This window comes from Muntiacus reevesi, chromosome 1 (assembly GCF_963930625.1).
Source record: "Muntiacus reevesi chromosome 1, mMunRee1.1, whole genome shotgun sequence".
In the NCBI taxonomy this organism is placed as follows: domain Eukaryota; kingdom Metazoa; phylum Chordata; class Mammalia; order Artiodactyla; family Cervidae; genus Muntiacus; species Muntiacus reevesi.
Window position 1 is genome coordinate 231,870,849 of NC_089249.1, and position 27,322 is coordinate 231,898,170.

General features: G+C 40.4%; 1 protein-coding gene across 7 annotated transcripts in view; it reads left to right on the top strand.

The window, feature by feature from the left end:
- ARHGAP26 (Rho GTPase activating protein 26) overlaps nt 1-27,322 on the top strand; it is a 663,940-nt gene that overhangs the window by 496,634 nt on the left and 139,984 nt on the right. For all 7 annotated transcript variants that reach the window (XM_065918816.1, XM_065918817.1, XM_065918815.1 and 4 more), the window contains 3 exons: nt 1,114-1,201; nt 2,881-2,939; nt 4,719-4,824. In XM_065918816.1, coding sequence (XP_065774888.1) covers nt 1,114-1,201; nt 2,881-2,939; nt 4,719-4,824 — 253 coding nt within the window. The remainder of the gene's footprint in view (nt 1-1,113; nt 1,202-2,880; nt 2,940-4,718; nt 4,825-27,322) is intronic.

Consider the following 27,322-nt stretch of genomic DNA (forward strand, 5'->3'; position numbering starts at 1 on the left):
GTGTGAGAAAAGGGTAGCAGCCCAGCTGAAAATGAACTGAACCGCTGTGCAGAAAGAAATGGGAATGGGAGCTGGGAGGCAAATTGCTAGAAGTTGGATTGTCCATTCAATGCACTGAGAGACTCTGCTTCTGACTTCTTGCCAGTGAGAATCCAGGTTTCTGCTGGTTTATGAAACAGTTCATGTTTCCCAACCTCTGCCTCTCCTTGCCTGCCTATGTGCTGCTCAGAAAGACTACAATAATTATCTCTTCTTTTACAGTATACATTTATCTGAAATACACACATTTGTTTGGAAGTATACACAGAGGAAATGAAGAAAATGATCAGGACTTGATATAATTATGGTGGCTTTTTTTTTTGCACATCTTGGTTTAGGGCAATTTAAAATATATAAGTAATGGAATCAAGTCATAGTTTAAAAAAAATAAAAAACACAATTCTGCTACTCTCCAACCAACCACTCTTTTCTTTTTAAAATATTTCCTTTCAGCTTTCATTAATTTGAGTTTCTCACAAAACCTTAAATCTTTCTTTTTTTTTTTTTGCTTGACACTACATGATAATTCAGGCATTTTCCATTTTGCTATGTAGTTATCATTTTCATGTAAATGCAGCATGCTATTCCATCAGGAATACACCATGATTAATTTAATCATTCTATAATTGGTTGTTTAGGTTGTCCTTTTAAAATGTATTCTGGTGTTATCAAGAGTAGCGTAGGTTGGACATTTCAAGTGTATGTAACTTTCTCATGCCTTATCTTATTTCCTGAGGATGGGTTGTGAGAAGTGGGATTACAGTTTCAAAGTGTATAAACATTTTTAGGACTTGATATATATTGCCAAATTTCTTCTCACATCTCTTGCATTAATTCTTCTGCATCCAGCAGTTTCTGAGAGGATCAGTTTCACTGCATTTTTGCCAGCAGTAGATATTTGGATTTTTAAACATTTTTCTAATTCAATCAGGAAAAACTGGCTGTCTTTTTTTTTTTTTTTTTTTTTAACTTTGGATTTCTTTGTTTAGTAGGGAGGTTGAATGCTTTTATGTATGGTTGTTTTTTAGCTATATTTTCTCCTATGTTTTACCCATTGTCTTTTCTTCTCTTTAGACCCCAAAACAGCCTCTGAAACAGAAGTGGATATCTGCGCTGAGTGGGAGATAAAGACCATCACTAGTGCTTTGAAGACCTACCTAAGGTAGGGACTTTCCATTTGCAGGGCCTGGTGCCAGCTTGTTATCATGCAATCAAGAAGAAAGCAGTTTTATTTTCAGCTTCCAGAGGACTGTTGGGTGGGAGTTTGAGATGTGGAAACAGCTTATGTGTGGGTGCAATTAGCTCAGCTGGTCAAACCAATTATAAGTCATACAGAGTTGATAGATTGCCATTGTGTAATGGTGCCATGAGTGATTTAGGAAGCTTTGCTCTTTTCGAGAAGCTACTCTGATGATCAGCCTTTAACAGAACCTCAAATATGGTATTTCCTGTAATGCTTGGGTAATCAGCTAAGAAAACAAGGATTCACGTACTCCATTGTGTTGAGAATGCGTGATTATATACCCTATGTATCCTGAGAGTTCTGCACCTTGCACAGATAGAGTGTGTTGCTAATGTTGCTCCTTAAAAATGAGAAGTTTAATGGCACTCCTTTTTAACTCCTTCTGCTTAGATTGTAAAATAGGACTTCATTGGAGAGAAGACTGCTTTTTTTGTATTAGTACATGTGTTACTCCTGCTGCCTCCTACCCTTCCCTTGGTTATTAAGGGAGTGGGTGATTGATTAGCTGCTCACATCCCAGTTTCCAAGTGGACTGAAAGGCATGCTAGATGTGAAGCATAGGGATGCTATAGTTCTCCACTGTGGTCCCTCTTGAAGAGGAAAGTGGGGGTCTAGTCATAAACAAAGAGGAGAACTATAATCGCGAATTACATAAGCATTTGTACAAGTTTGTTAAGATTTACTTGGCTCGAAAGCCACAGAAAAGGAGTTGGTGATGCCGGTTTTATTGGCTGTTGGGGAATTGCTGGAAGGCTCTTGGTATCAAGAGTAAGATGTCATGTAAGTGATGACTAAGAGTTGAATCAGGGGATCCAATGAGAATAAAATGAAATCTGAACCAAGGACCATAGATAATCTGTTGAGAAGCTTATTATTTGGACTGTCAGTAAAAATACTCAAGTTAATAGTTAAACTTATTCATACACCATATAATTAGCATAATAGATTACATAAAACCTAGATACTAGAGGTTTGTATTTAGTACTTATCTGTGCAGCTTGATATTGGTTAGCTAATAGACAGTATGTATAAAATATATACATTTTTTATGATAGCAGGTAAAATTTGATTGTGTCATGCCTAATATTAAGGTTCTAACCCTTTGGCATACTGGAACAATACTTCATAGTGAATTTGCTATAAAAACACCTACAAAAGTCTCTCATAGTGTTTCCAGATGAAGTGATTAATAACAAGCTGCCAGGAAGACAAGAGTTTAAGAGCTGATGATTGCAAATGTTAGGTTAGTTGCCTGTTTTTCAGGCACATCTTAAAATGCTCTTGTTGTGGGTGAGTCATTGACTGAAAAGGAAATCTCTGAGTTTGTGCTAGACTTCTACATTAGCACTTTTCTGGTTTGTGACTATGAAATGTAAGTTTTGTCTATTCCCTTAAAAAAGGAGAAAGAATGAACATTTCAGGTGAAATCTCAGGACCCTTTCAAAAGGGAAGCTAAGTTGGACTAAACTGAGTTGCTCTTGTTTATCCATATTCTTTGTCTTTGAGAAATGTAACACAGTTCACCATCTGGAGGCTGCTGGGTAGTGAGAATAGGATTGCTTTTGTTAAACTGACTAGTGTATATCCTTTTATTCCAGAATGCTTCCAGGACCACTCATGATGTACCAGTTTCAAAGAAGTTTCATTAAAGCAGCAAGTAAGTTTTCTATTTGCTACAGTTTTAAGGGAAAGGGAATAGATTTCTCTATTTCAAAGAAAAGTAAAAGTGAAATCACTCAGTCATGTCCGACTCTTGGTGACCCCATGGACTGCAGTACGCCAGGCTCCTTTGTCTGTCCATGGGATTTTCCAGGCAAGAGTACTGGAGTGGGTTGCCATTTCCTTCTCCAGGGGATCTTCCCAACCCAGGGATCGAACCCGGGTCTCCCACATTGCAGGCAGACGCTTTTACCATCTGAGCCATGAAAAGTGTCCCCAGATAAGTATTAGCTAACCCCTTGTACTCTATGTGTAAGCTGCCCACATTCATACTCACAAGACTGCCACAGAATGAGAGCAAAACCAAGTCGGGTTCTGCTAAGGACCCTGTTAGCATACTGAATTTACAGTAGAGGGGAGAAGCTTCAGAAGTGAGTTGGGGGGTAGTGATACAGGGAAGGGGAGAGATGAAAAAAGCAAATTTGACTTTCTAGTTTTGATTATTGGAGTTCTAACTCCTTGGGCCTTTGCCGGCCCTGGAGGTAACATTTTTCGGAATGACTCAGACTTTGCCCATTACCTAAATTGAGCTCGGGATGTTTCCCTGAATCTGACACCATTTATATAACTTCTCAGTCCTCTTTTCCATCGTAGTTTATATAACTTCTCAGTCCTCTTTTCCATCATGGCTGGCATTTACAGCTTCTGGTCAGTCTTCAGCTATATCATGCAAGCCTGGGCGTCATATTACTGGTATTAAAATACATAGGGATTAGGTGCACGCTACCCTAAGCATACTGGAATCTTTCTACGTGGGGCAGGCCTTCTGTAAGGGGAAGTAAGATTCTCTATCAAATTTAAATCTGGCACAAATCCCCACCGTGCTGTTATGTCCATAGTATGTGCTTTTTCCTGCTTCCTTTAAACCATCTGAGTTAGTTTACCCTAGTAGCTGCTACTGACCTCATTAAGGAATACCTCATGTTCTGGTGGCCTTATCCATGCAGAGTGGTCCCCATAAAACAGGAGAAAGACCTGAGAGAAAGCTGAAAGTAAAGATGGTGTTTATGTGATTTCTTTCTCAGAGAAATTCCAAACCGATAGCAACCATTCTTTAATTAAAACTCACCTCAGAACTATAAATAGGTATGGTGAGTGCCATCACTCTGTTTCCCAGAGACATGAAGCCATGTACCCAAGTGCAACCATTAGAATGTGACAGATCATGATTTAGGTTACAGGTTGGCAGAAACATTTCTTTATTTTATTTGCCATTCCTTTCTTCTCCCTGGCTGGTTGTTTCATGTGACTTGGAAATAACTGGACATTTCCTTTGATGTCTTTGATGCAGTCTTGAGATGTTATTTTGATATTTGAGACCCTCGCAGTGTTGTTCATGTATAATTTGTTCATCACTTAATGAGTGCATAAAGTTCCTTCCTTCCTTCCTTGAAACAAAGCTGCCACTCTAAGGAGCCAACTACTCTCAAATTTATTCCCACTCCTGAGTGAGGAGGTGACTGTTTCCATTTCCTTACGTCATCATTTTGGCTTGATTTTTTGGACAGTCTTATTTTTTCATGAACTTTGTCATGGAAGGCATTATTAAAAGCACTTCTAGATCCAGTCAGTCTAGTCATGAGTACACAGGACAGGGTCTTATCTGTGAGAAATCTTCTCTGTGTTGTGCCTCACCTTAATTTTCCTCTGATTTTTGTCTCGCAAACTAATTTAGCTGTAACTCTGATCCAGTGTTACCTCCCTCCTTCCTTTGCAGAGCTGGAGAACCAGGAGTCTCGGGTCTCTGAAATCCACAGCCTTGTTCATCGGCTCCCAGAGAAAAATAGGCAGATGTTACAGCTGCTTATGAACCACTTGGCAAAGTAGGTTTGAAACTGATTGCTGGCCTTTCTTCAGCCCTGGAAAGTTTTTATCTTAGCACAGAAACTGATTTTGGTTCTGCTTGTGTTTCCCTTTCTTACTGTTGGCATCAGGTATGCTGAAGACATAGGAAAGAAATGTGTGAAATGTTAACTCCAGTGGGTAACAGCAGCACACACTGGGTGGGCTTTGCAGGGTAGGCTGAGGAGGCGCCCATATGGCCAGGCCATTGGGTAGAGTTTGCAGGATGCTTTGTGCTCTTGTGATGATCAAAGTCAAGAAGTGTGTCTTCCATGTTACCAGATCACAAAGCAGATTTTTTAGGAGTTACATGTTCTTGTGATGATTGAGGGCAAACAGGAGTGATGATTGAGGGCAAACAGGAGTGATGATTGAGGGCAAACAGGAATATGTTACAAGTTTAAAGACCTTGGATTTGGAATAAAGAGGCCTGAATTCTAAAGTTAATTCTGTTCTTAACTAGCCCTGGACAAGCCACTGACCTCTCAATTCCTTAGTTTCTTCATCTGTCAAATATGGGTGGTAGTCTCCCCCTTCTCTTTAATGTCATTGAATTTAAAAGTTATGTGTATTAAAACCCTTGAAGTAGTATAAAAAATAGAGGAATTGGCAAATGCCCATTTGCCTTCTGAGGAAATCAGTGGGGACTTGATTTTCCTGCTAGGAATACTTATAGTCTTGGAACTTTTTGAAAAACTTGTGTGTTTACTGTTACTTGACCTGTTTTGGATTGGCCTTGCTGATACCCCTTATTGTATCAGTCACTGCATATGTGTATGTTCCAACCTTCTCTTAACTTTGATGGACAATTCTTGATTGGAGACTACAGTCTAAGAAAAGACAGACTGTAACAGTTAACCTGAATTGATAAATCTACATTCTGTGGAACTGATACATTGTAAATCCAGCCCTTATGCATGCATTGTTCTGCCATTAAGTCATGTCTTTTGGGTAAATACTTTGCTGAGGGAGATTATGATGGCTTGTTTTGATATTTCTACTAGTGAAAATTGAAACTGAAAATCACCCAGTCGTGTCCGACTCTTTGCAACCCCATGGACTGTATAGTCCATGGAATTCTCCAGGCCAGATACTGGAGTGGGTAGCCTATCCCTTCTCCAGCTGATCTTCCTGACCCAGGAATCGAACTGGGGTCTCCTGCATTGCAGGGGGATTCTTTACCAGCTGAGCTACCAGGAAACCCTATATTTCTACTGAGCACTTGATATTTTGGAGAGAGTATAGATGTTACCATAAGATTTATTCATATGTTAATGATGAATAAGCAAGAGTGGTTTGCATGCTGCTGAGATGCAATCAGGCAGAGTCAAGGGTTGCTGTATTCTATTTTGAGTCACATTTTTTTTCTTGCCCTATCACATTAAACTTGTGTGTTCAAAAACATTTAAGCATAACTGAGAACAGGGAAATGCCCCCCCACCCCCGGCTCCCTTGTCAAAGAATCCTGATGAAATGTGTTGAAAATAATGAGAACTGGGCTTTAAAAAGTAGTTCCAGATTCTCTCAGATGACGGTGTGGTGCCTGTTCCACATAACCCAGTCAGGCATTTGTGAAATGGAAAAGCTAGTTTAGATGTTAGTTATACACTTGAATGGCCTGCACCAGAACAGAGAAAGTTCTAGGTACACCCTCTGGCCAAATATGTGTGGTGATGCTCGTTTGTGACTGCTTTATGGCCCCTGGCTGTTAGAAGGCCTCCATACCTGCTGGGAGCAGCTGGAGAAAGGATAGGAAGCAGCTGAAAGAAGTTAGGCATTTCAAGCTGTGCAGTTGTGATGAGAGTTTAATTGGACTGGGAGAGACCAAGAGTCAGTGGTGATCCAGTGGAGCCAGAACTGAATCTTCCCATTTTTAAAATGCCCTGAGGATTGTTAGAGATCCTCAAAGAGAAATAAGTAGAAATTTTAAAAATCTAAAGCCCTCAAGATGGGTATTGAATCATTGAGGTTATTAATCTCTGGTGGATGCTTCACTTTGTCCCTCTGGTTCCACCCTCTTCTCTCCCCACCCCATGAAGTTCGGTCTTTATCCCTAAACCAAGGAGAAGTACAGCTGGAATATGTATGTTAAAGCTGTGACCTTGACTTTCTGCCTTCTAACAAATTTAAACCAGTTTTGTTGCTGGAGTTATTTATTTTGTGGCATTTCTGGAGCATTGTGTATTATCTTTGATACTTAACAATGATTTTTTCTGGTCCTGTGAGGTTCTGTGACAGTTCTTTGCTCATGTAATCATTAAGAAATCTACGTATAGACCTGTTGTAAGTGGGAGTTGGTTAGAGCTGGTGGTAGGACATACAGACTCCTGTTCTCAGTGTGCTGTGTTCTTGGTCTCTGGCGGCTCTAGATTTAAAATCTCTTGTGGAAATGAGTAGATGGTGCTAGTGGTAAAGAACCCACCTGCCAATGTAGGAGACATAAGAGGCGTGGGTTCGATCCCTGGGCTGGGAAGATACCCTGGAGAAGGGCATGGCAGCCCACTCCAGTGTTCTTACCTGGAGATTCCTATGGACCGAGGAGCATAGTGGGCTATAGTCCATATGTTGCAAAATGTTGGATACAACTGAAGCGACTTAGCCTGCATGCATGCTGAATCCAGTAAGGAGTATTCATTTAGGTTTGAAAAAATCTTTTGGCACCCAGAGGAGGTCTAAGATTCTACATAAACTCTCTATTCTCATTTACAACGCTGTCCTGTCTTAAAATCTAACAAGAAGGGAAAGTTAACTTGGAACAAGAGATTTGTCTGTTTCATTCCTGTTTTCTCAGGTTCAAACTTATCCGAGGATATGCCTGAGCTATTGTTCCTCTGGTCCACTTACTTAATAGTCAGCTTCCTTTCTAAGTTTTAGTTTCGGGGTTGGTTCTGCTGGAAAACCTGGTGTTTACTTCTCTTATTACCTACTCTGTTTGCCCTGTGTGTCCCAGGTGTCTGGTTCAAAGGGAAGATATTTTGTGTACTTTTAAAAGCACTCTTGAAACACTTTTTAAAATTGATTTCCTTTAGCTGTGGAGGAAGAGTTAAGACATTTTATATTTAATCCCAACTAGAAATGCATTCGAGGGGGGAAAAAGTCTTGGAAGGAAAAGAAGAAACTCCAGACCTCCACGCAAATGATTACCAGGGTTCATCCAAATCACAGACCTCTTGGGTCAGTTTCAGACCTCAGAGGGAACCTAGAAATTATAGGCAGCTCTGCACATATTTTTGTTGTTCCAGCTTAAATCTACTGTAAAAATTAGATGTTTTCTATTTGGAACCTGGAATAAAGCTTCAAAGCACATTTACACTCACCTGGGGAGCTTGTTTACATGGACAGTGCTGGGCCCCACCCTTAGTCTTTTAAATTGGACTCTGCCTGGGAATCTGCATTTATGATTTACTTCCTGGGTAAACCAGATGCAATCTTTTGAGAATCACTGGGCTCAAGAATGGCCATAGGAAGGGGTTTTCTAGGAGGGATAAATGATTTTGGGAGGAATGGATTGGAATTTAGGAGGATATTAGAAATAAGGAAGAAGAAACTCAAAGCAACAAGTTCAAAAAGTAGATTTTACTTGCATAATGTAATTACTAAAAAAAAATTTCAGTTTTGATTTCCTGTGTCGCTGCAATTCTCCTTTCACTAAATTGAGTGTTCAGCAAATAATTTTGTTCTAAAATTGCACACAAAGAATTTTTAATAATAAAGAAAATTGCCCCCGTCTGGCTTTGGGACCTTATGGAAATCTTTAAACCTCTTTAAGCCTGGTTTCCTGACTTCCCCTTCCAATCATGTGAGTCTCTGTTTTCATCAGGTAGGAAGGGGGCAAAAAAAGAAAAAAAAAATCCCCAGTCTTATAAATGTAGAAGGAAATAAGAGTAGATGAGTAATAAAGACTAATTTCATGGTCATTCCCTGATGTTTACATATTATTATGACTCCAAGTATATTGTATATCCCCACACATACCATTCACAGTGGCTCACTGGAACTTTATTACAGTGTTTATGCTGCATGGGAGGATTCCAAAGTGCTCTCCTTACATCCGGAGTGGCTATTAACAATACCTTTTCACAGCTGGTTTTCCCAAAACATTTATTGAGAGATAAATCTTGGTCTCTTTTCTTTTTTGAAGCAACTATTCCTTCATTCCTAGGGTGTTGTCAGGGAGCCCTTTTCTTGCTTCTCCAAAGGAGTACTATATCATTTGAGATGCTTTGGGCTTCTAGAAACAGAAAAACGGTTTACAGTGGCTTATACATTACAAGGGGATCTGTTGTCTCATTACACAAAATAAGTCCAGAGGGTTGGTTAATTTCTTGACTCATGAAGTGCTTGCGTTATTTCCATGGCCCTGCTCACAGCCAACTTCATTTTGTTGGCTAGCCCCTCTCAAGATCATAAGATGTTACGTTGCTTTTCCGCATATGAGTATGAGTGGTTGTCCAGAGGCAGAAAGGCATTGCAGTTGACCCCTGAACAACATGGGTTTGAACTGTGTGGGTTCATTTATATATGGATTTTTTCCATTAAATATGCACTATTTATACACATAATGCAATATGGTTGAATCCATGCAATATTGTGGGGCAGATGCTTGGCATACAAGTGAGACTTCATCAAAATATGTAGACTCCATTGCCACAAGTTATCAAGGGTTGACCATCTAGTGTGATTACCTCCAGGCATCCCTGCAAGTTATGAAGGATTTATTTACATTTCCTTAATCTACATGCAGAGTGATTTGGGTTCCTGTAAAGATGCCTGTGGTTATAAAGAAAATCATTGCTAGGCCTTAGCACCAAGGAGGTTGGACCCTGGTGAGTGAAGTGAAGTCGCTCAGTCGTGTCCGACTCTTTGCGACCCCATGGACTGTAGCCTACCAGGTTCCTCCATCCATGGGATTTTCCAGGCAAGAATACTGGAGTGGGTTGCCATTTCCTTCTCTAGGAGATCTTCCCAACCCGGGGATTGAACCCAGGTCTCCCACATTGTAGGCAAACGCTTTACCGTCTGAGCCCGATCCTGGTAGTTAATTAGAATTTCTGAAGTCTCAAGGTTAAAATGTAAAGAAGTGGATACTTGACATTAGCATATATCTTACAGATATTAATCTGCTATTCCTTCTTCTTTCACCCCAAAGCTAGAAGATTTAGCTTCTTGAAGAGCTGTTGAACACATGAATAGTACTTTCCATTTCCTTGCCATCAAAGTTAGTCCAAACAAAATAGGCGTGGAATTTTATAAAGCACATTTAAAAGAAAACAGTACTTTTGAGATGATGGCTTTCTAAGATGGAAATCTCCTGTGAACTTCTCTGGCAGCGTTTCCTCAGCCATAGACCCTGGCTTCAGGACCTTCTTCTCTCTAGTAACCGCTAGACACCCACTGCTGCCGGCACAGAATTGCTTGGCTGCTGGGCCACGGGTGGTGTGGCCTGAGAACTCCGCAGAGCCACGTTGGCCACACTCTCCAGGCCTATTTGGCTTTTGCCTCACTGACTCCTATCCTGAGCGAATCGTTCTGGTGATTTTAACCCCTCACTATCTTGTGCATTCATCCAGCTTCCTCCATTACTGCCAGCCTAGGTCAAGCGGTCATCATCTCTTCCCTAGACTGCTTCCCAGCTTGCTCTGGCTGGTGGAGCTCTGGCGCCCTGCCAGACCACAGAATGCATGCTCTGTGGTTGGGGAAACTTGGAACACTGCAGATCCCAACATGTGATTCCTCTGCTTAAAAAAGACTTCAAAGGCAGCTTCCCCCCTGCTCTCAAGACAGAACTCTGGTTATGGCTTCCTAAGGCCTTGTGTGGACTGGGACCTTTCAGACTTCATAGCCTCATCTTCATTGCTTGTGATCACATTGCACCTCTACTGCCTGGTGCACAGCGAACATGCATGAGTGTTTGTTGGGTAGAAGCATGAAGCACCTTTTACCCATCTCCACCTTCCCTTTCTCTGCCCTGTGTTAGGAAAGGGCCCTCCCCAGCTTCTGCCAGCCAGAGTCTCCCTTTTTCTTTAGCCTCATCTCCCATGCTGCTGCCTGTAAGAATCGTTTCTGCTTCAAGTGCCCTCTTGCTGTCCTGAACTCCTATAGCCTCTGCTTATTCCTCTTTTAATATGTATCGCATTCACCCTGGGGGATGGTTTACAGGGTGTGCAGCTTCTCACTCCTACTGGGTCATAAGCTGTCGGGACAGGAAGTCTGTCTTCCTTTATCTTTGTGTCTTGCCTAGAAGTTGCAAACAAGGGCCTCCAGCCAGAGCAGCCCACACATGTGCTCTGTTTGGTATTGTTGTCCCACACATTGCTGTTTTTAAAATTTGAACAGGTTTCCAGCATTTTTAATGGGTCATTTTACTTGGAAAACTTCAGATCTTCTTGCGAGCAATTTGCTGGAACTGAGTGAGAGCTACACCCTATACCCCTGGGCATGCAGTCTTCAGTTTGCCTAGTTCAAAGGTTGAAGGCAAAAGAAGCTGGTGGCAGAGGATGAGATGGTTAAATAGCATCCCCGACCCAATGGGCATGAGTTTGAATAAACTCTGTGAGATAGTGGAGGACAGAGGAGCCTGGCGTGCTACAGTTCCGGCTGTGTCCAACTCTTTGATTGCAAAGAGTTGCAACTTTGCAGTCAAAGAGTTGGACAGAACTTAGCAACCAAACAACAATAGTCCCTATTGTGCCTGGCCTATTTCTTTCCTGCCCCCTACCTGCCTGACCCTGGGTAGACATTTGGATGTTCAGCCCTTGGCCTGACTGTCTGCTTATCCCAAAAGAGGGTCTTGATATTTGGTAATCCCATAATGAACAAGCAGAAATGGGCTGGGAAAATTATTTCCCTGACCAGCTCTGTTTTTGTCCTGAAAGATTTATTGTTTTTGATAGATTGGAGATTCCTGGAAGAAGTAGGAGATACTGCTTCCAGGCCTGTTTATATGTATGGGGCAGAGAAGAGAATGCATTTTTTTAAGACTAAGAATGGAATTCTCAAAGGACCTTCTCTAGCTATTTTTGGTGGAGCCAAAGGAAAATCTGTTTAAAGGGCCACTACAAAGAGGACAAGCACATATTTTGAAGCAAACAGGCGTTAGCACTTTAGCACTTTAAATTAATGGAAATGCAGGTGACATCAGAACTCAAGCTTTACTCAGCCTACTTGCCAGACCTTCACTTACTTTCAACCCAGGAATTTCTTTTTTGTGACCTTCCAGCCTTCAGGGTTAGAGAAGGAAAGACACAAGTTCAAATTGCTTTAAAAATATATATATATCAACAAAATTTCTGAATTCAAGGAACTGAATCTTTCACATTGTAAGAAATACCATTCTGAAAGGGGAAATGCTTGGCTTCAAGCTGTTAATGCTCAGTAATCTTAGAGCTTCTTTGATTTAGGTCTCTTGTTTGTTTTGATTTGTTCCACTTCTGTTTGGGTTAATTTTTTCAGAGACTTTCCTAGTTTTTGATACATCTCTGATGCTTCCTCTTCTGAACCCCTGGAGTCACCTATGGAGTTCCCAGTTCAGATTCGGGGAGGAGCAAAGGAAAGGATGCTGTCTTCCCCGGGTGGCTGCCCCTGTTGTTTCAGGATCTTACAGAAGTGAGAGTATCATCAAGCGTGAACACAACTTTGTTTCTCTTTTGTCAGCCCTCACCAGAGCCAGATTTCTTCCCATCCTTCCTTCTTCTTCCTTTCTCCCTTCCTTTCTTTTCTAATTTTGAGTCCTCTCTCTCTTTCTCTTGATGAGTCTAGCTAAAGGTTTGTCTTTTCTATTTGCCTTTTTAAAAGCCAGCTCTTGGTTTCATCGATCTTTTTTCTGTGTCATTTTAGTCTCTCTTTCATTTATCTCCACTCTTATGAGCCAGATTTCTTATGTGTTGGCCCCAGGGGTGGTTTCATTAAAGGTCTCTCTTTGTCTCAGCATCAGTGGCTGATTCACGGGCACTGTTTTGTGTACTGAAGCCCTCTCTCACCGCATCCTCTTTGCATTGCACAGTGAACATTATCTGTGATACTTATTTTCTTACACTGACTGGGTTTTCAACAAACCCATGACTGTTGTGGCTCAGACAGGGCAGCTGCAGTGAGGCAACCGGCAGACTTTGGGGTAATTGTAGTTCATCTATAGGTTCTTGAGCACAGTGGTGAAGAGAGAACATTCTGGAGCCAGACTACCTAGTTTTACCCATCTCTTCTGAAACCTTGTGTGAATTACTTCACTGATTTGTGCCCAAGTTTTCTCATCTGAATAAGGATACATAATAATTGTATCAGAAACATTTAAATCAGCATATCTGATTCTTCTGCCTTCTCCTGTGCATATTTCAGCCAGCACTGTGGGGACTGGTTGTCTAGCCTCCAGCTCATTTCATGCAGGTGCAGCTTGATAGCTTATAGCCTCGTGCCCATACTGTGTGCCCCTGCCTCTTACCTGCCAGCCCAGGAGACATGACACAAGCTGCCATCCACACGCATATGGCCTGGAAGCAAAGGAGTATTAAAAAAAAAAAAAAAGACCACCTCTAAGGGGAAGCCTTTGACCAATAGAAGGTTAGAGCTGGGTGTCCTGAATTGCAGTCATTAGGTAGCTTCTTGGGAGATGATCCCAAGAGATGAGCAGCTGTTGGTGCTTGAACCAAGAAGGGGTTAACTTCTCTGCCTTGTTCCTCCTGAGAAGCCCCCTAGTAGCATAGAATCATCTATGCCTTCACCTCAGTCTCTTTTTTCTGGGAAAACTAAAGACAATAATAGCATGTATGCTCTTAGAGTCTTTCTGAGAATTTAGTTAACTCGTCCAAAGAGCATCTGGCAAGTAGTATATCCACAGACTGTAAAAGTCTATGTGAGAAATCAGGGGATGGAGGAAGAAGGGTCATGGAGCTGTACCTTAAGGTGAGGGAAGATGGTGAAATTATTCTAATGATTAAACCCAAGCAAGGCGTTCTTATTGATGGGATGGGGCTTTCTCCACAGTTCTGTTCTTGGCAAGCAGAATCCTTAGGGCTGAATGCTGAAAAGTAGCACACATGGCTCTGATCCACTTGGGAGATTTGCATGTGTATATGTGTTTACTTTTACTTGTTTTCTTGGCAGTTTGGGTATGTTTGGCCCAAAGGACTAAGCATCTCTCTCACTCTTCCTAGCAAAGGGTGAGCCGGCGAGGGGTCAGCCAGGAGAAAGCTGTTGATATCTGCTTTCAGGTCAGACTTTACCCCAAGCCTTACAGTGTCCTGTGAGTGTTTGGAGCTTTCCATGATTCAGACGTCCTGTGGAGCAGCGCACCTGTTTGAAAGAACAAGCTGTGTGGTGCTGATTTCTGCGGGAGGTTATAGACTCCTCACCCTCAGTCTCTTGCCTCTTGGTGTTGCAAGGCTGATTTCATCTCAGAAGCAGCTGTCTTTGCTGCAGTTTAATAACTCTTAATTTCCTGGAGGGGGAACAACACGTTCTATCATGAGGACTCATCTTAGTCTACACGGTCTGGAAATTCCCAGTCTTCTTTGTGATCTTCGAAATGTTTCTCTTTGTGGGAGAGTCTGACTTATCGTCTTTCTTAGTGTGACTGCCTCTCAGATGCCATTCCCAGATTAAAGTCTCCTCCAGTGTGAGAATGGTTCTCTCTGCCTCCATTTTCCCCCTCTATGCAGTCTTCACGTGGGTTTCCCTCCCTGAGTCACTGAAATCTGTAATGAACTGTTAATCTGTTAAGCTCTAAGGACAGTTGTATATGTGTTTGTCTTCATTCTGTCTTGGTAGACCCTTTGACGGTTTAATTCAAGAGAAGGTTTGAGGAAATAGTAAGGCGATTTGAATTTCGGTATCAATGCTTCCTGCTTTCTCCCATATATTGAAATGCTGTTCTTTAAGGAGTTTAACATGCTGCTTTAGTGTTACCAGTTAGGTATTGTAAGTATGAACCAATATGTCTTGGTTCTTTCAGTAAGTGGTAGAGGAACCCATCATATCTGGCTGGCTGGTCCATTGCAAGCGACTCTTATGTACTCGGAGATGCTTAGTCTGATAGGATAGAGTCAGTTTTGTTAAAGTTGGACTTTCAGTGAGAAAATGGGGTAAGCTCAAGGCCTCAAGGAAGGACTGGTGTATTAGATCTTTGGTTGTAAACAACAGATGTCAACTGTGGCTAGTTTTTAAAAAGAAGGGAATTTACTGGCAGTCTTCTGGGAGTAACTGAAAACGGAGTTGAGCTATCAGATGTTGGAATGCAACCTCCAGGGCAGTTACGTGCCTTGCACCCTACTCCATGTCCCTGTGCCGTGTTACTCTTCTCCTCTAGGTGATTCTCCGAGATGATGCTTCCTGTTTCATTGACAGAATAGGTACGACGGGAGAATGTCTACAGTCCATGACACCTGTGCCCATGTGTCCTCTTTCCCTCCAATGTGTGCTAGAGGAACACTTGGTGCTCCTCCCTAAAGGTTGTTCCATCATTGGGGCAGAAGAGCTGATCCACAATTGTGTCCTGAGGGGTTTGGCTCCAGTAGTTTTTCCCTCTGTCTCCTTGGCTGGTCCTTTTCAGTCTCGTTTTCTGTACCGCAGGATTCATTCTGTCCTTTAATCCTTAGAACTGCTCTGCCTGCTCTCCCTCCTCTCTCTGTACAGTGAGGTCTTGCTCTAGAGTTGCAGCCTCCAGCTTCAGTGCTCCCTACTCATGAACACTGCTGATTTTTTTTCCATAGCATATATCACCGTCTAATATACTAGATATTTGACTTATTTATTGTTGTTTTCTTCTCACTGAAGTGTAAACAGTTTGAGGTTGAAAATTTGTCTGTCACCACACTGCCTACAACAAAGCTTTGCATATTTGTCGACTAATGAATGAACTAAAAGGTAGAAAATGTCCAGGGAACTCATGCTGGCCCTGGAGCACTACTTTTTGAATGTCTCACCTCTGACCACCTTTTTCTTCTTATGGTTCCACTACAGGTTAATGTTTCTAATAAAGAGAGTACAGTGACCTCCCTTGTGTAATGCACTCAACTTCTGTGGTGAGGCGGTAGCCAGGTACTCAGCTAACATTCTTATTAGAATCGCATGTCACGGGAGAGGGCAGTCTAAGCAAAAATTGGAGGTTATCATTCAAAGGTTGCCAGGCAAGTGAAAATATTAGGTAGTTACAAGAGTTGTGTTTGCTGAAACACAATTCTTGTAAATGCCTGGATAACTCTATTATGCACTGTTTTGTAGTTGGTGGGGCCATCATAATGATAAATAGAAAAAAACAAACATTGCTTTCAGATATTTCTCTAATACCTGGTTGCACGGTTCAGTTCCCCAGAATGCTTGATTCTGTTTTTCATGAGCTAGCTCTTGACAGGAGACTGTGGTCTCTTCAGAGCATGTCTTCATACATACCCTGGGCCCATAATCACCTTCAGGGGTGGTTGAAGGAGTGAAGGTGTGAGCTTGGTTAACCAAGTCCCAGAACTAGACACACTTGAACACATTTCCTTAGGTCACCAAGCAAATGGGGGTTTCCCATTTCAAACCTGCCTCTTAGTCTAGCAGGCTAGTCGAGTTTTTTTTTTTTCTCACTATTGAAAGATAACCTTACCATGTTGCTGCTTTAAGAGCCACACTTTCCTTCTCACTTGAATTACCACCTAAACTGCTTTGCATGCCACATGGACAAGTTTTTCTCCCAGCATTGTTGCATGTCTCACACAGTCCATCTCCCTGGCCAGACCAGATGGTTAAAGAGGAAGAGAACCTGGGCAAAACCATAGGTTTTCCTTTCCATATCATGTCATTAATGTGTCGTGACTCTGAAAAAATTTTACTGAAGTATAATTGACTTAAAAATACCATATTGGTTCCATATGTATAACGTAGTGGTTTACTATTTTTAAATATTACTAAATGTTCACCACACTAAGTCAACTTGCCATCTGTCACCAAAAGTTACTGTAATGTTCTTGACTGTATTACCTATACTGTTCAGTATATCCTCGTGACTTACTTTATTTTATTACTAGAATAATGTACTCTTTAATCCCCTTCACCTGTTTCCCCCACCCCCACCCCCATTTCTCCCGTCTGGTGACCACTGGTTTGTTCTGTTTTTATGCATGTCTCTATTTTGTTGTTTGTTCGTTTGTTTTGTTTTTTAGATTCTGAATGTAAGTGAAATCAAAAGTATTTGTCTTTCTCTGTCTGACTTGCTTCACTTAGCATAATACCTTCTAGGTCAATCCATGTTGTCACAAATGGAAAAAGTTCATTATTTTTTATGATTGAGTAAAATTTCAGTGTTTGTGTATGACACCTTCTTTATCCATTCATGCATCATTGGACACTTAGGTTACTTCCATATCTTGGCTGTTGTAAATAATGCTGCAATGAACATTGATGTGCATATATCTTTTCAAATTACTGTTTTCGTTGTCATCAGATAAATACCCAGAAATAGAATTGCTGGATCACATGGTAGTTCTGTCTTTTTTGAGAAACTGTCATACTGTTTTCTGTTTTCTATAGTAGTTGTACCAATTTACATTCCCTCCAACAGTACACAAAGGTTCCCTTTTCTATCCATCCTCACCAACACTTATGTTTTGTCTTTTTGATAATAGCCATTCTCATATATGTGAGGTGATATATATCATTGTGGTTTTGATTTGCATTTCTATGATGATTAGTGATGTTGACTATCTTTCCATGTGCCTGTTGGATATCTATATATCTTCTTTGGCAAAATGTCTATTCAGGTTTTTTACCCATATTTTAATCAGAGTTTTTGGGTTTTGATAATGAGTTGTATGAATTCTCTATGTATTTTGATATTAATCTCTTATCAGACATACCATTTGCAAATATCTTGTTGTTTAGTAGGTTGCCTGTTCAATTTGTTAATAGTTTTCTTTGCTATTAATAAGCTTTTTAGTTTGATGTAGTCCCATTTGTTTGTTTTTGTTACCCTTGCCTAAAGAGATGGATCCAAAAAAATATTGCTAAGACTGATGCCAAAGAGCTTTACTGCCTATGTTTTCTTCTAGGAGTTTTATGGTTTCAGATCTTATATTTAAGTCTTTAATCCGTTTTGAGGTGTTTTTTTGTTTGTTGTTTTGTTTTTGTATATGGTCTATGAAAGTGGTCTAGTTTTATTCTTTTGCATATAGCTGTCCAGTTTTCCTAGCATCATTCATTGAAGACTCTGTCTTTCCCCCATTGTATATTCTTGCCACTTTTGTTGTAGACTAATTGATCATATAAATGTGGGTTTATTTCTGGGATCTCTATTCTGTTCCATTGAGCTACGCATCTGCTTTTACTCCAGTAACATACTGTTTTGATTACTGTAGCTTTGTAATTTAGTTTGAAACAAGGGAGTGTGATATCTCCAGCTTTCTTTTTCAAGATTGCTTTGGCTAACTGGGATCTTTTGTGAATCCATACAGATTTTTAAGATTATATGTTCTAGTTTTGTGGAAAATGCCATGAATATTTTGGTAGAGATTGCCATAAATAGATAAGATTTTTGGCTAGTATGAACACTTCAACAATTTTAATTCTTTTAATCTCTGAGCGTGGACTATCTTTCCACTTATTTGTGTCATCTTTAATTTCTCTCATCAATGTCATACTTTTCAGAGTACAGATCTTTCACCTTCTTGGTTTATTCCTCTTATTTTACTCTTTTGATGTAATTGTACGTGGAGTTTTTTCTTAATTTCTGATAAATCATTATTAGCATGTAGCAACACTATAGACTTCTGTATGCTTCTATTGTATCACGCAACTCTATACTGATTTCGCTTATTAATTCTAAAGTTTTCTTGGTGGAGTCTTTAGGGTTTTTGTATAGTATCATGTCATCTGCAATATTACATTGAATAAAAGTGGGAAGAGTGGGCATCCTTGTCTTATTCCTGATCTTAGGGGGAAGCTTTCAGCTTTTCACTATTAAGTGTGATCTTAGCTGTGGGTTTGTCATATGTGGCCTTTATTATGTTGAATACATTCCCTCTATACTTTGTTGAGAGTTTTTTTCTTATCATAAATACATGATGGATTTTGTCAAATACTTTCTCTCCATCTACTGACATGATCATATGATTTTAATCCTTCATTTTTTGTTCATGTCATATATCATTTTGATTGATTTCTGGATGTTAAATCATCCTTGCATGCTTGGGATAAATCCAGCTCGATCATGGTGTATGATCCTTTTTTAATGTATTGTTGAATTCAGTTTGCTAGTTTTTACTTGAGATTTTTTGCATCTATATGTGTCAGGGATATTGCCTTGTAATTCTTTTTTAGTAGTGTCTTAGTCTGGTTTTAGTATCAGGGAACGCTTGCCTTGTAGAATGAGTTCAGAAGTATTCTTTCCTCTCAGTTGTTTGAAATAGTTTGAGAATAATAGATACTAACTCTTCTAAATGTTTGAGAGAGTTTACCTATAAAGCTATTTGGCTCTGGACTTTGGTTTTGCGGGTGTTTTTTGATTACTGATTACTAGTGACTGGTCTTTTCATTTTTTCTATTTCTTCCTGATTCAGTCTTGGGAGATAGAATGTTTCTAGGAATTTTACCATTTCTTCTAGGTTGTCTGATTTGTTGGCACATAGTTGTTTGTAGTAATCTTATTATTCTTTGGTATCAGTTTTAATTTCTCTTTGATTTCTGATTTTATTTATTCTGGTCCTCCCCAATGAGTCTGGCTAACAGTTTATTATTTTTTAAAAAATCTTTTCAAATCCCATCTCCTTTATTGATCTTTTCTATTGCTTGACAATTAGCAGCTTTTATGATGAAGCTGACTTGGACAGAGCCTGACTGAGATAAACAGGACAGCCCAGTTGGCTTCATTCATGCCAGCATATATTAATTGATTGAGCACCTGTGGTAACAAGGCACTAACTTATCCAAGATGCTGATGATTTATTTCTATTAGGAGGTGGTAGGAGAGAGTGTTGGCACAATAGGTAAAAGTCATTTTATTCATGATCTTGAGCAAGTGTGCCAGACCTCAGGTATACAAGGCCTCCACCTACAAAATAAAGAGGATTATTTTTGCAATTAAAAAAAAAGCACATATATATATACACACAATGTAGTTAAGGAAAACATGATAGCCAGCAGTGTCTTAACTGTTGTTATCTCTAGGTGCTTGTGTTTTCTTCTCTTGCCTTCTTTATATTTGTAAAATGACCTTGTATGCTATTTACAGTTATAATTACTTTTGATGAATGGAGCAGACTGATTCTGAGCCTCTTTTAATTTTGAAGACATCTATGATTTTATGCACAAGACTTGGTAAAACAGGACAGGACAATCAATCTTTGGGTATTCTGAGGCAGAATCCCTTTTCTCAGCTTTTGCTTCCCATCTTTTGACCACTTCTCTTGCTCATTTGGATTTCTACCTGAGAATGGGGATCAGAGAGAAAGGAGAATATACATTAGACTATACCGTAGCAATGCTTGAGTTAGGGGTAAAGCTCTAACCCAAGAAGCTTTGGTCTTTTCCCCTAATTAGTATTACTAATGACTTTTAACTATATCCGTTTTTTTCCCGACTTCCTTAGGCATTAGTTCATTGTATATGAGCTTTATTGTTATGAAAGAACTTGTTTAAAATTTTTTTAAAAAGAACAGCAACAAAAAACTGCACTGTTTTTATTTTTGGATTGTGCCCTTTTGTCCCATTTTAGGAGCTATGAAGGTCCACTGGGTTTTTATTCAACATAGACCCATTTCTTCTCTTCTTAGATTCAGTCTACTTTAGCTTGTCTGGTATCTTGAGCTTCTTCCTCCTGCTTATCTGCCCAGATCTGCTAGAGCTGGAGTGGGAAAACCCTGCTGCTAATTTTTATACAGCCCTCAAGCTCAGAACACTTGTGTACAGTTGTCAATAGCTGCAAATAATCAAAAGAAGAACAATGGTTCATGACACGTGAAAATTAAATGAAATTCAGATTTCAGTGTTCACGAAGTTTTATTGGGACAGAGGCACTTTTCTTTATTCATGTATTATCTATGGCAGCCCTCCAAGTTACACTGGCTGGTTGAGAAGTTGCAAGAAAAACTGTATGCCCTCAAAGCCTGAAATATTTACTATCTGGTCCTTTAGAGACAAGTCTGCCAACTCTGCGCTGGAAACTCTCTCTTCTTTGGATGTCTTCAAGTTTAAGACTTGTTTGGTTATGCTAACTCATTCAAAGGATTATTTATCGAGTGCCTGCAGCTTGCCAGGTACTGTGCTAGATACAGGTATCAAAGAGAGCATGATCCCTTCCCTGTTGGGAGGAATTGATGGCCTGGGTGGGGGGCATGGATGTGACTATAGGTAAGCAACAGCATAGATCTGTGTGCTAATCTCAAGTATGAGTTAATGGCTATGGGAACCCTGAAGGGGTACCCCGACTCTGCTTGGCAAAATAGAAAGGATAGCATCATTAGATAATGGATTACAAAGTCTTAATAGCTTAAAACTATGTTCTACATTGGTGACTTTTTAAAAAAATTCTATTTTATATTGGAGCATAGTGGTAAAGAATCTGCCTGCAATGCGGGAGACCTGGGTTTGATCCCTGGTTAGGGAGATCACCTGGAGAAGGGAATGGCTCCCCAATCCAGTATTCTGGCCTGGAGAACTCCATGGACAGAGGCGCCTGGCAGGCTAGAGTCCATGGGGTCGCAGAGTCGAAGTCGACTGAACAATTTTCACTTTCACTTTCAGTTGATTAACAGCATTGTGTTTAGTTTCAGGTATACAGCATTCAGTTTTACATATATCTATTCTTTTTCAAATTCTTCCATTAAAACACTGGAATTGTTCCACTGAAGTTAGTTATTACCTAGATTAAGAGTTTTATAAGTTCAGCAAGTGTGCCTTTAACATTTCAGCTGTACATTGTAATTGTTCCATTCCAGGATCAGCATTTTATAGAGCTTTGTAAATAGACATTGAATAAAGTGACTTTATCATCATCAAGATATAAAATTTTCTTTTATAGAGCCACTGTTAGCTATTCACTTTTGGGCAAAGGGAAATAGACTTTTACATTAAAATTGCAAGTTTCATTTACTTTACATTTCTTTTTAAATGCTTCTCAATACATTTTAAAGTGAATTGGGGAGCCAGTCCCTTCTCCAGGTGATTTTCCTAAGCAGGGATCCAACCCAGGTCTCCCGAATTGCAGGCAGATTCTTTACCATCTGAGCTACCACTATGTTCAAATATAAAATAACAGTTGTCTTTTTATTAATTTTTTTTATTAGTTGGAGGCTAATTACTTCACAACATTTCAGTGGGTTTTGTCATACATTGACATGAATCAGCCATAGAGTTACACGTTCACCAATGTAGAAGGCTTTTATACTAATGTAAAAGGCTTAACTCTACTGTACTCAGGATATATATATAAATGAGATATAAATTCATTTTACATATAAATGATAGTAAATTCATTTATATATATAAATGACATATAAATTTATTAATATATATATATAAATGAAAATGAAAAGGAGATTGCTAGGCTCCATTTAAGATTTCCTGATTCAGAATGCTGCGGGCTGGGGTAAACAGTATATGGAGTTATATTTTTAATAAGCTCCCAAGTTTTCCATCTACACTAAAGTCTGGGAATATTTTTAAGGATAGTATTGATTAAAGATGCATTTATAAACGTTATTCTTAACTTCATTTTTAAAAACTCTTTTCTGTTTCTTATCACCTGCTATCAGCCTTTGACATACACAGAGCTTTTTCAGGATCCTTAAGACAATGTGAAGGAATTCTTCTGATTTCCTAAAACGTGCCCTCTCTCCTCCTCTTTTTTTCTTCTCTTTCCTTCTTTTCTTCCTTTTTTTTTTTTTTTTTAAAAAAAAGAATTAGGGCAAAAATGTGTATATTTGGAATGCACATTTTGTATGTTTTGCTGTAATTTTTCATGTGTATATATAGACATGTATATGTATTTATGTGACAGTTAACATTTTTATTTGACCTCTGTCTTCTTCATGTTAACAATGAAATCCTCTTTGGAGTTCTCCCCAATTCTATTTATTACCACATATGGCCATCTGGTGTGTGTGTCCATAAAGACTCTCAGCATGCACCCACATTTTTCAACATTTTTTTCTACTCAGTTTTATCTCTTTGAGATAAATGCTGATTCATTCTCTAAATGCTATGTAAAAATGGCACATACTATTATCTCTTTTCCCTACTAATAGACACTTAGAATTGTGTCTCATTTTTTTGCCATTGTAAGCAGTGCTACAGTGAACATCTTTGCAAACACCTTTCTGTATACATGTGAATTTTGGCATGATGTATACCTAACACTAGAATTCCAGACATATATGCAGCTTCACTGTTTTTAGATATCACCAAATCATTTTCCACAGTGATTGAATTTGTTTTGCTGCCTCACAGTTTTCATTTGGAACAGTGGGTCCATATAGTTGCAGAATGCTGCAGGTGGCACATCTTGGGTCCCAGGCAGTGCTCTGACTCCTTTGAATGCATGCAGTGTATTCAGTTCAGTTCAGTCGCTCAGTTGTGTCCGACTCTTTGCGACCCCATGAATCGCAGCATGCCAGGCCTCCCTGTCCATCACCAACTCCTGGAGTTTACTCAGATTCATGTCCATCGAGTTGGTGATGCCATCCAGCCAGCTCATCCTCTGTCGTCCCCTTCTCCTCCTGCCCCCAATCCCTTCCAGCATCAGGGTCTTTTCCAGTGAGTCAACTCTTCACATGAAGTGGCCGAAGTATTGGAGTTTCAGCTTCAGCATCAGTCCTTCCAATGAACACCCAGGACTGATCTCCTTTAGGATGGACTGGTTGGATCTCCTTGCAGTCCAAGGGACTCTCAAGAGTCTTCTCCAACACCACAGTTCAAAAGCATCAATTTTTCAGTGCTCAGCTTTCTTCACAGTCCAACTGTCACATCCATACATGACCACTGGAAAAAATATGGGAGCTGATATATTACCATTAACCTGAACTGTAAAAGATTTAAGCAGAAGTTAACTAGGCTACAGAGTTGGAGTGGAGGCCTAGAGTATCAGGGAAGAAAAAAGAACCAGTGAACCAAAGGGGCAAATCTCTTCATAGGCTTATGGACCAACTGATGTTGAATCACGCAGAGATCTGATGTAGCACCACCCCAGCACTTGCCCTTAACCATTGTCCTCACTGGGACCTTTGCAGGTCCTGCTTATTCTATAAGGAAACTATAGAAATGATCCCTAAAAGTGCAGTCTTAAGAGTGAAAGTGTTAGATGCTCAGTCGTGTCCAACTCTTTGCAACCTTATAGACTGTAGACTGCCAGGCCCCTCTGTCCATGGAATTCTCCAGGCAAGAAGACTGGAGTGGGTTGCCATTCCCTTTTCCAGGGGATCTTCCCGACCCAGGGGTTGAACCCCAGTCTCCTGCATTGCAGGCAGATTCTTTACCATCTGAACCACAAATATAAAGGCTTTTAACCTGTGCCACCACCTTCATAAAATAACCCTAGCACCCCAGGGGCCCAAGCAGCTACAAATCATAACAGCCTCACTGCAGGTGAGTGGGCTTCAGGGGCTCCTGGCTTAAAATACGGGAGCCATCTTTTCTGTTTGCAGTAGCAATAAGGCCCCACCAACTTCTTTGTGGAAGTCTTTTTTGAGGATGAGTTCAAAATTTCTAACTGGGGTGAGGAATTTGTAACAGCAAACTGTTCAGACTTTGGGTCTGGTTAGCCATTTGGACCACCCAGAAGGATGTAAGGCCAGGACCCCTCACAGTTCTTTGACTTCTCCAGTGATGGGAGAGGAGCTCTGACTATTAGCCCTTGGCTCTTGTCTTCTGGGGTACAGTTCGAGAGCACCTCTCCGTCCCCAGTGCTGATTGCCAGCAATATCCTTAGACCTCTGAGTACTGAGAGGGGGCTCACCTTTGCTGCCAGCCTCTAAAGGCCAATTAGTGTCTGTATGCCTTGTTTATTCTACCACCATTCAAGTGAGCCAACACACAGCTACTGTTTCCTACTTCTTGTGAATGAACAAGAAGTGAAGGAAGCAAGGAAGTTGATGAGGGAAAGACAAGTCTTAACAGAAACTTGGTTCCTATATTATCCAGACAATAATATTATGGTGACTCAATAAAAAAATGTTAATCAGCAGGTAAAGTAAGCAAGGACACCAAGATGATGTATATAACAGGTTTGGGAGCAGGATGAGGGAAGAGAGACACCTGAGGTGTACAATTTAAGGAGATGATGACCCTTAACATTGCTGAAGGGAGTGCTTCTTTAAGTAAGTGCTAAAGATGATTCAGTTTTTTAAGTAAAAATATATATGAATGAGTGAGTGAGTGTGTGTGTGTATGAAAGGAAAAAGGCCTGAAGCATGCACCAAATGGTTAGTAACAATGACTAGATTTTCACAGTAGTTATAATGGGGGAGATTTTATTTCTCAAAAATGTGACAAAATTATGAATAATCATTACTTCCACTTTCTCCTTTATTATTTTTCAAATAACAAATGTTAAAAGGAAAAACTAAAGTATTTTCAAATAAAGTTGTTTTTGTTTTTTTATTTTTTAGTGAGAAGAGAGGTTTTATTTGCAGTTTTATTGTTGTCTGCTCTTTGCAGTGCACAGGCTTCTCATTGCAGTGCCTTCTCTTGTTGTGGAGCACAGACTCTAGATGTGTGGACTTCAGTAGTTGCGGTGCACAGGCTTAGTTGCTCCACAGCATGTGGAATCTTCCTGGGCCAGGGATCGAACCCATGTCCCCTACATTGGCAGGTGGACATTCTTTATCCACTGTGCTAGCAGGGAAATTCTAAGAGTTTTAATCCTAGTGTTTTAAAATAAATTTGGAAGTACTGTGAGATGTTCCTTCTCAGGTTGGTTTCAGGACCTCACCTCCTGAAATCGTGCATCCCACCTGCCTCTCTTGTCTTACCCTAGTCTTGGCTCTGACTGGATTTAAATTCCCCTTTTGGGCTTTTTTGTTAGCCTCCAGACCATAGTTCTTCCCTCAGCTATTGACCATGATAGAGAATAGATATTGGTTCAGTGTGTCCTTAGTTTGCCATCTCAGACTACATCTGGAATTATATAGCAGTGAAAGGGAATAGGGGGTTTCAGACACAGAATTTCAGTTTAGAGAGACCTTTTCAGGAGTGGATGTGTTGTGGCTTAGCATGGATAATTGAAAGTTGTCTCCCTCCCACCTCCCCCCCCCCCCCCGACTTCTGTTAACATCAGTAATTGAAAGTTGTGTGGCAAAGTAGGAACAGGTGGGTTTGATTTGCTTAGGAACTGGAAAAGCCGCATTAGAGACTTCTGCAGCATCAAAGTTCTTTGGACTTCTTGAGTACTTTGTCCCTGGCTTGCTGGTGAAACAGGTGGTGGTCGTAGAGCCATTTAAGCAAATTAGTGGTAATAGGATAAGCAAAATTTATACCGCCTTTTTGTTTCAAGGAACCAATCCTCCAGTCACGCACATCATCTCCTCACCATACCCTACAAACTTGGACCCCAAAGACAGTTTCCAGCTGAAGTGGGCAAGAATTACATTGGCCATGGAGAAGGTTCTGGGATTATCAGATTATCTTTTCACAGTTTTAACTTTTTCTTTGGTTTCTCATAACCAGTCCTGCAGAAGACCTTTCCCTCCTTCAGTTTATGCTCTGTGGGGAGTACTGAGAAGCTTAGCCCCATCTAAGTGCCAAGTCAACCTGACAGGGATAAATCTATATTTACTATATAGGAAATATATAGGAGTAATACATAGTAGAAATATAGGAGTAAATCTGTATTTATAGACCGGAGGATCTATATAGTTGGATAACAAGACAAGTTATCCAACTGTAGCACAAGGGTGAGCCTGTGAAATTAAAAAAAAGTTTTTTTTATCCTGCCTCACTGTGAAATAAGCACCTTCTCCTTTTGGGACTGCTGTAGCAGAAGCCCACCTCTCACCCTCTCTTCCTTTCTCCTTCCACGTTACATGTCCAAAAGCACGTCTGCTCTGTGCCCTTCACTTCAGCCGTTGCTCTTTGCACTTAGCCTGGTAGTAAAACAGATGGGCGGTCACCCAGGAAGCTCGGCTTGCTGCTTCAGAGCTCACTGTGCTGTGCAGCTAGCTTGATTGTCACGTTTAACTGGAAACATCTGTAGGGACTGTCAGAGTATAGCCAGCCTCTAAGTGTGGGCCCCGTACATACCCTTCTCACTGTCAGACTGAATTAAATGAACGTGTTCGTAAGTGTACCTGCCTACGTTGGGCCGTGGAGCAAGTCCTTGCATCACTTTGGTTGCTCCTTGGGGTAGAGCTCAGATGCCCTGAGAACTTGTCTTACTTTTGGACTCATGCCTGAGGAGGAGGGCATGGATTTGATTTGGAGGAGACGCGGATTTGATTCCCAGGTTGGGCGGATCCCCTGGAGAAGGAAATGGCAACCCACTCCAGTATTCCTGCCTGGAGAATCCCGTGGACAGAGGAG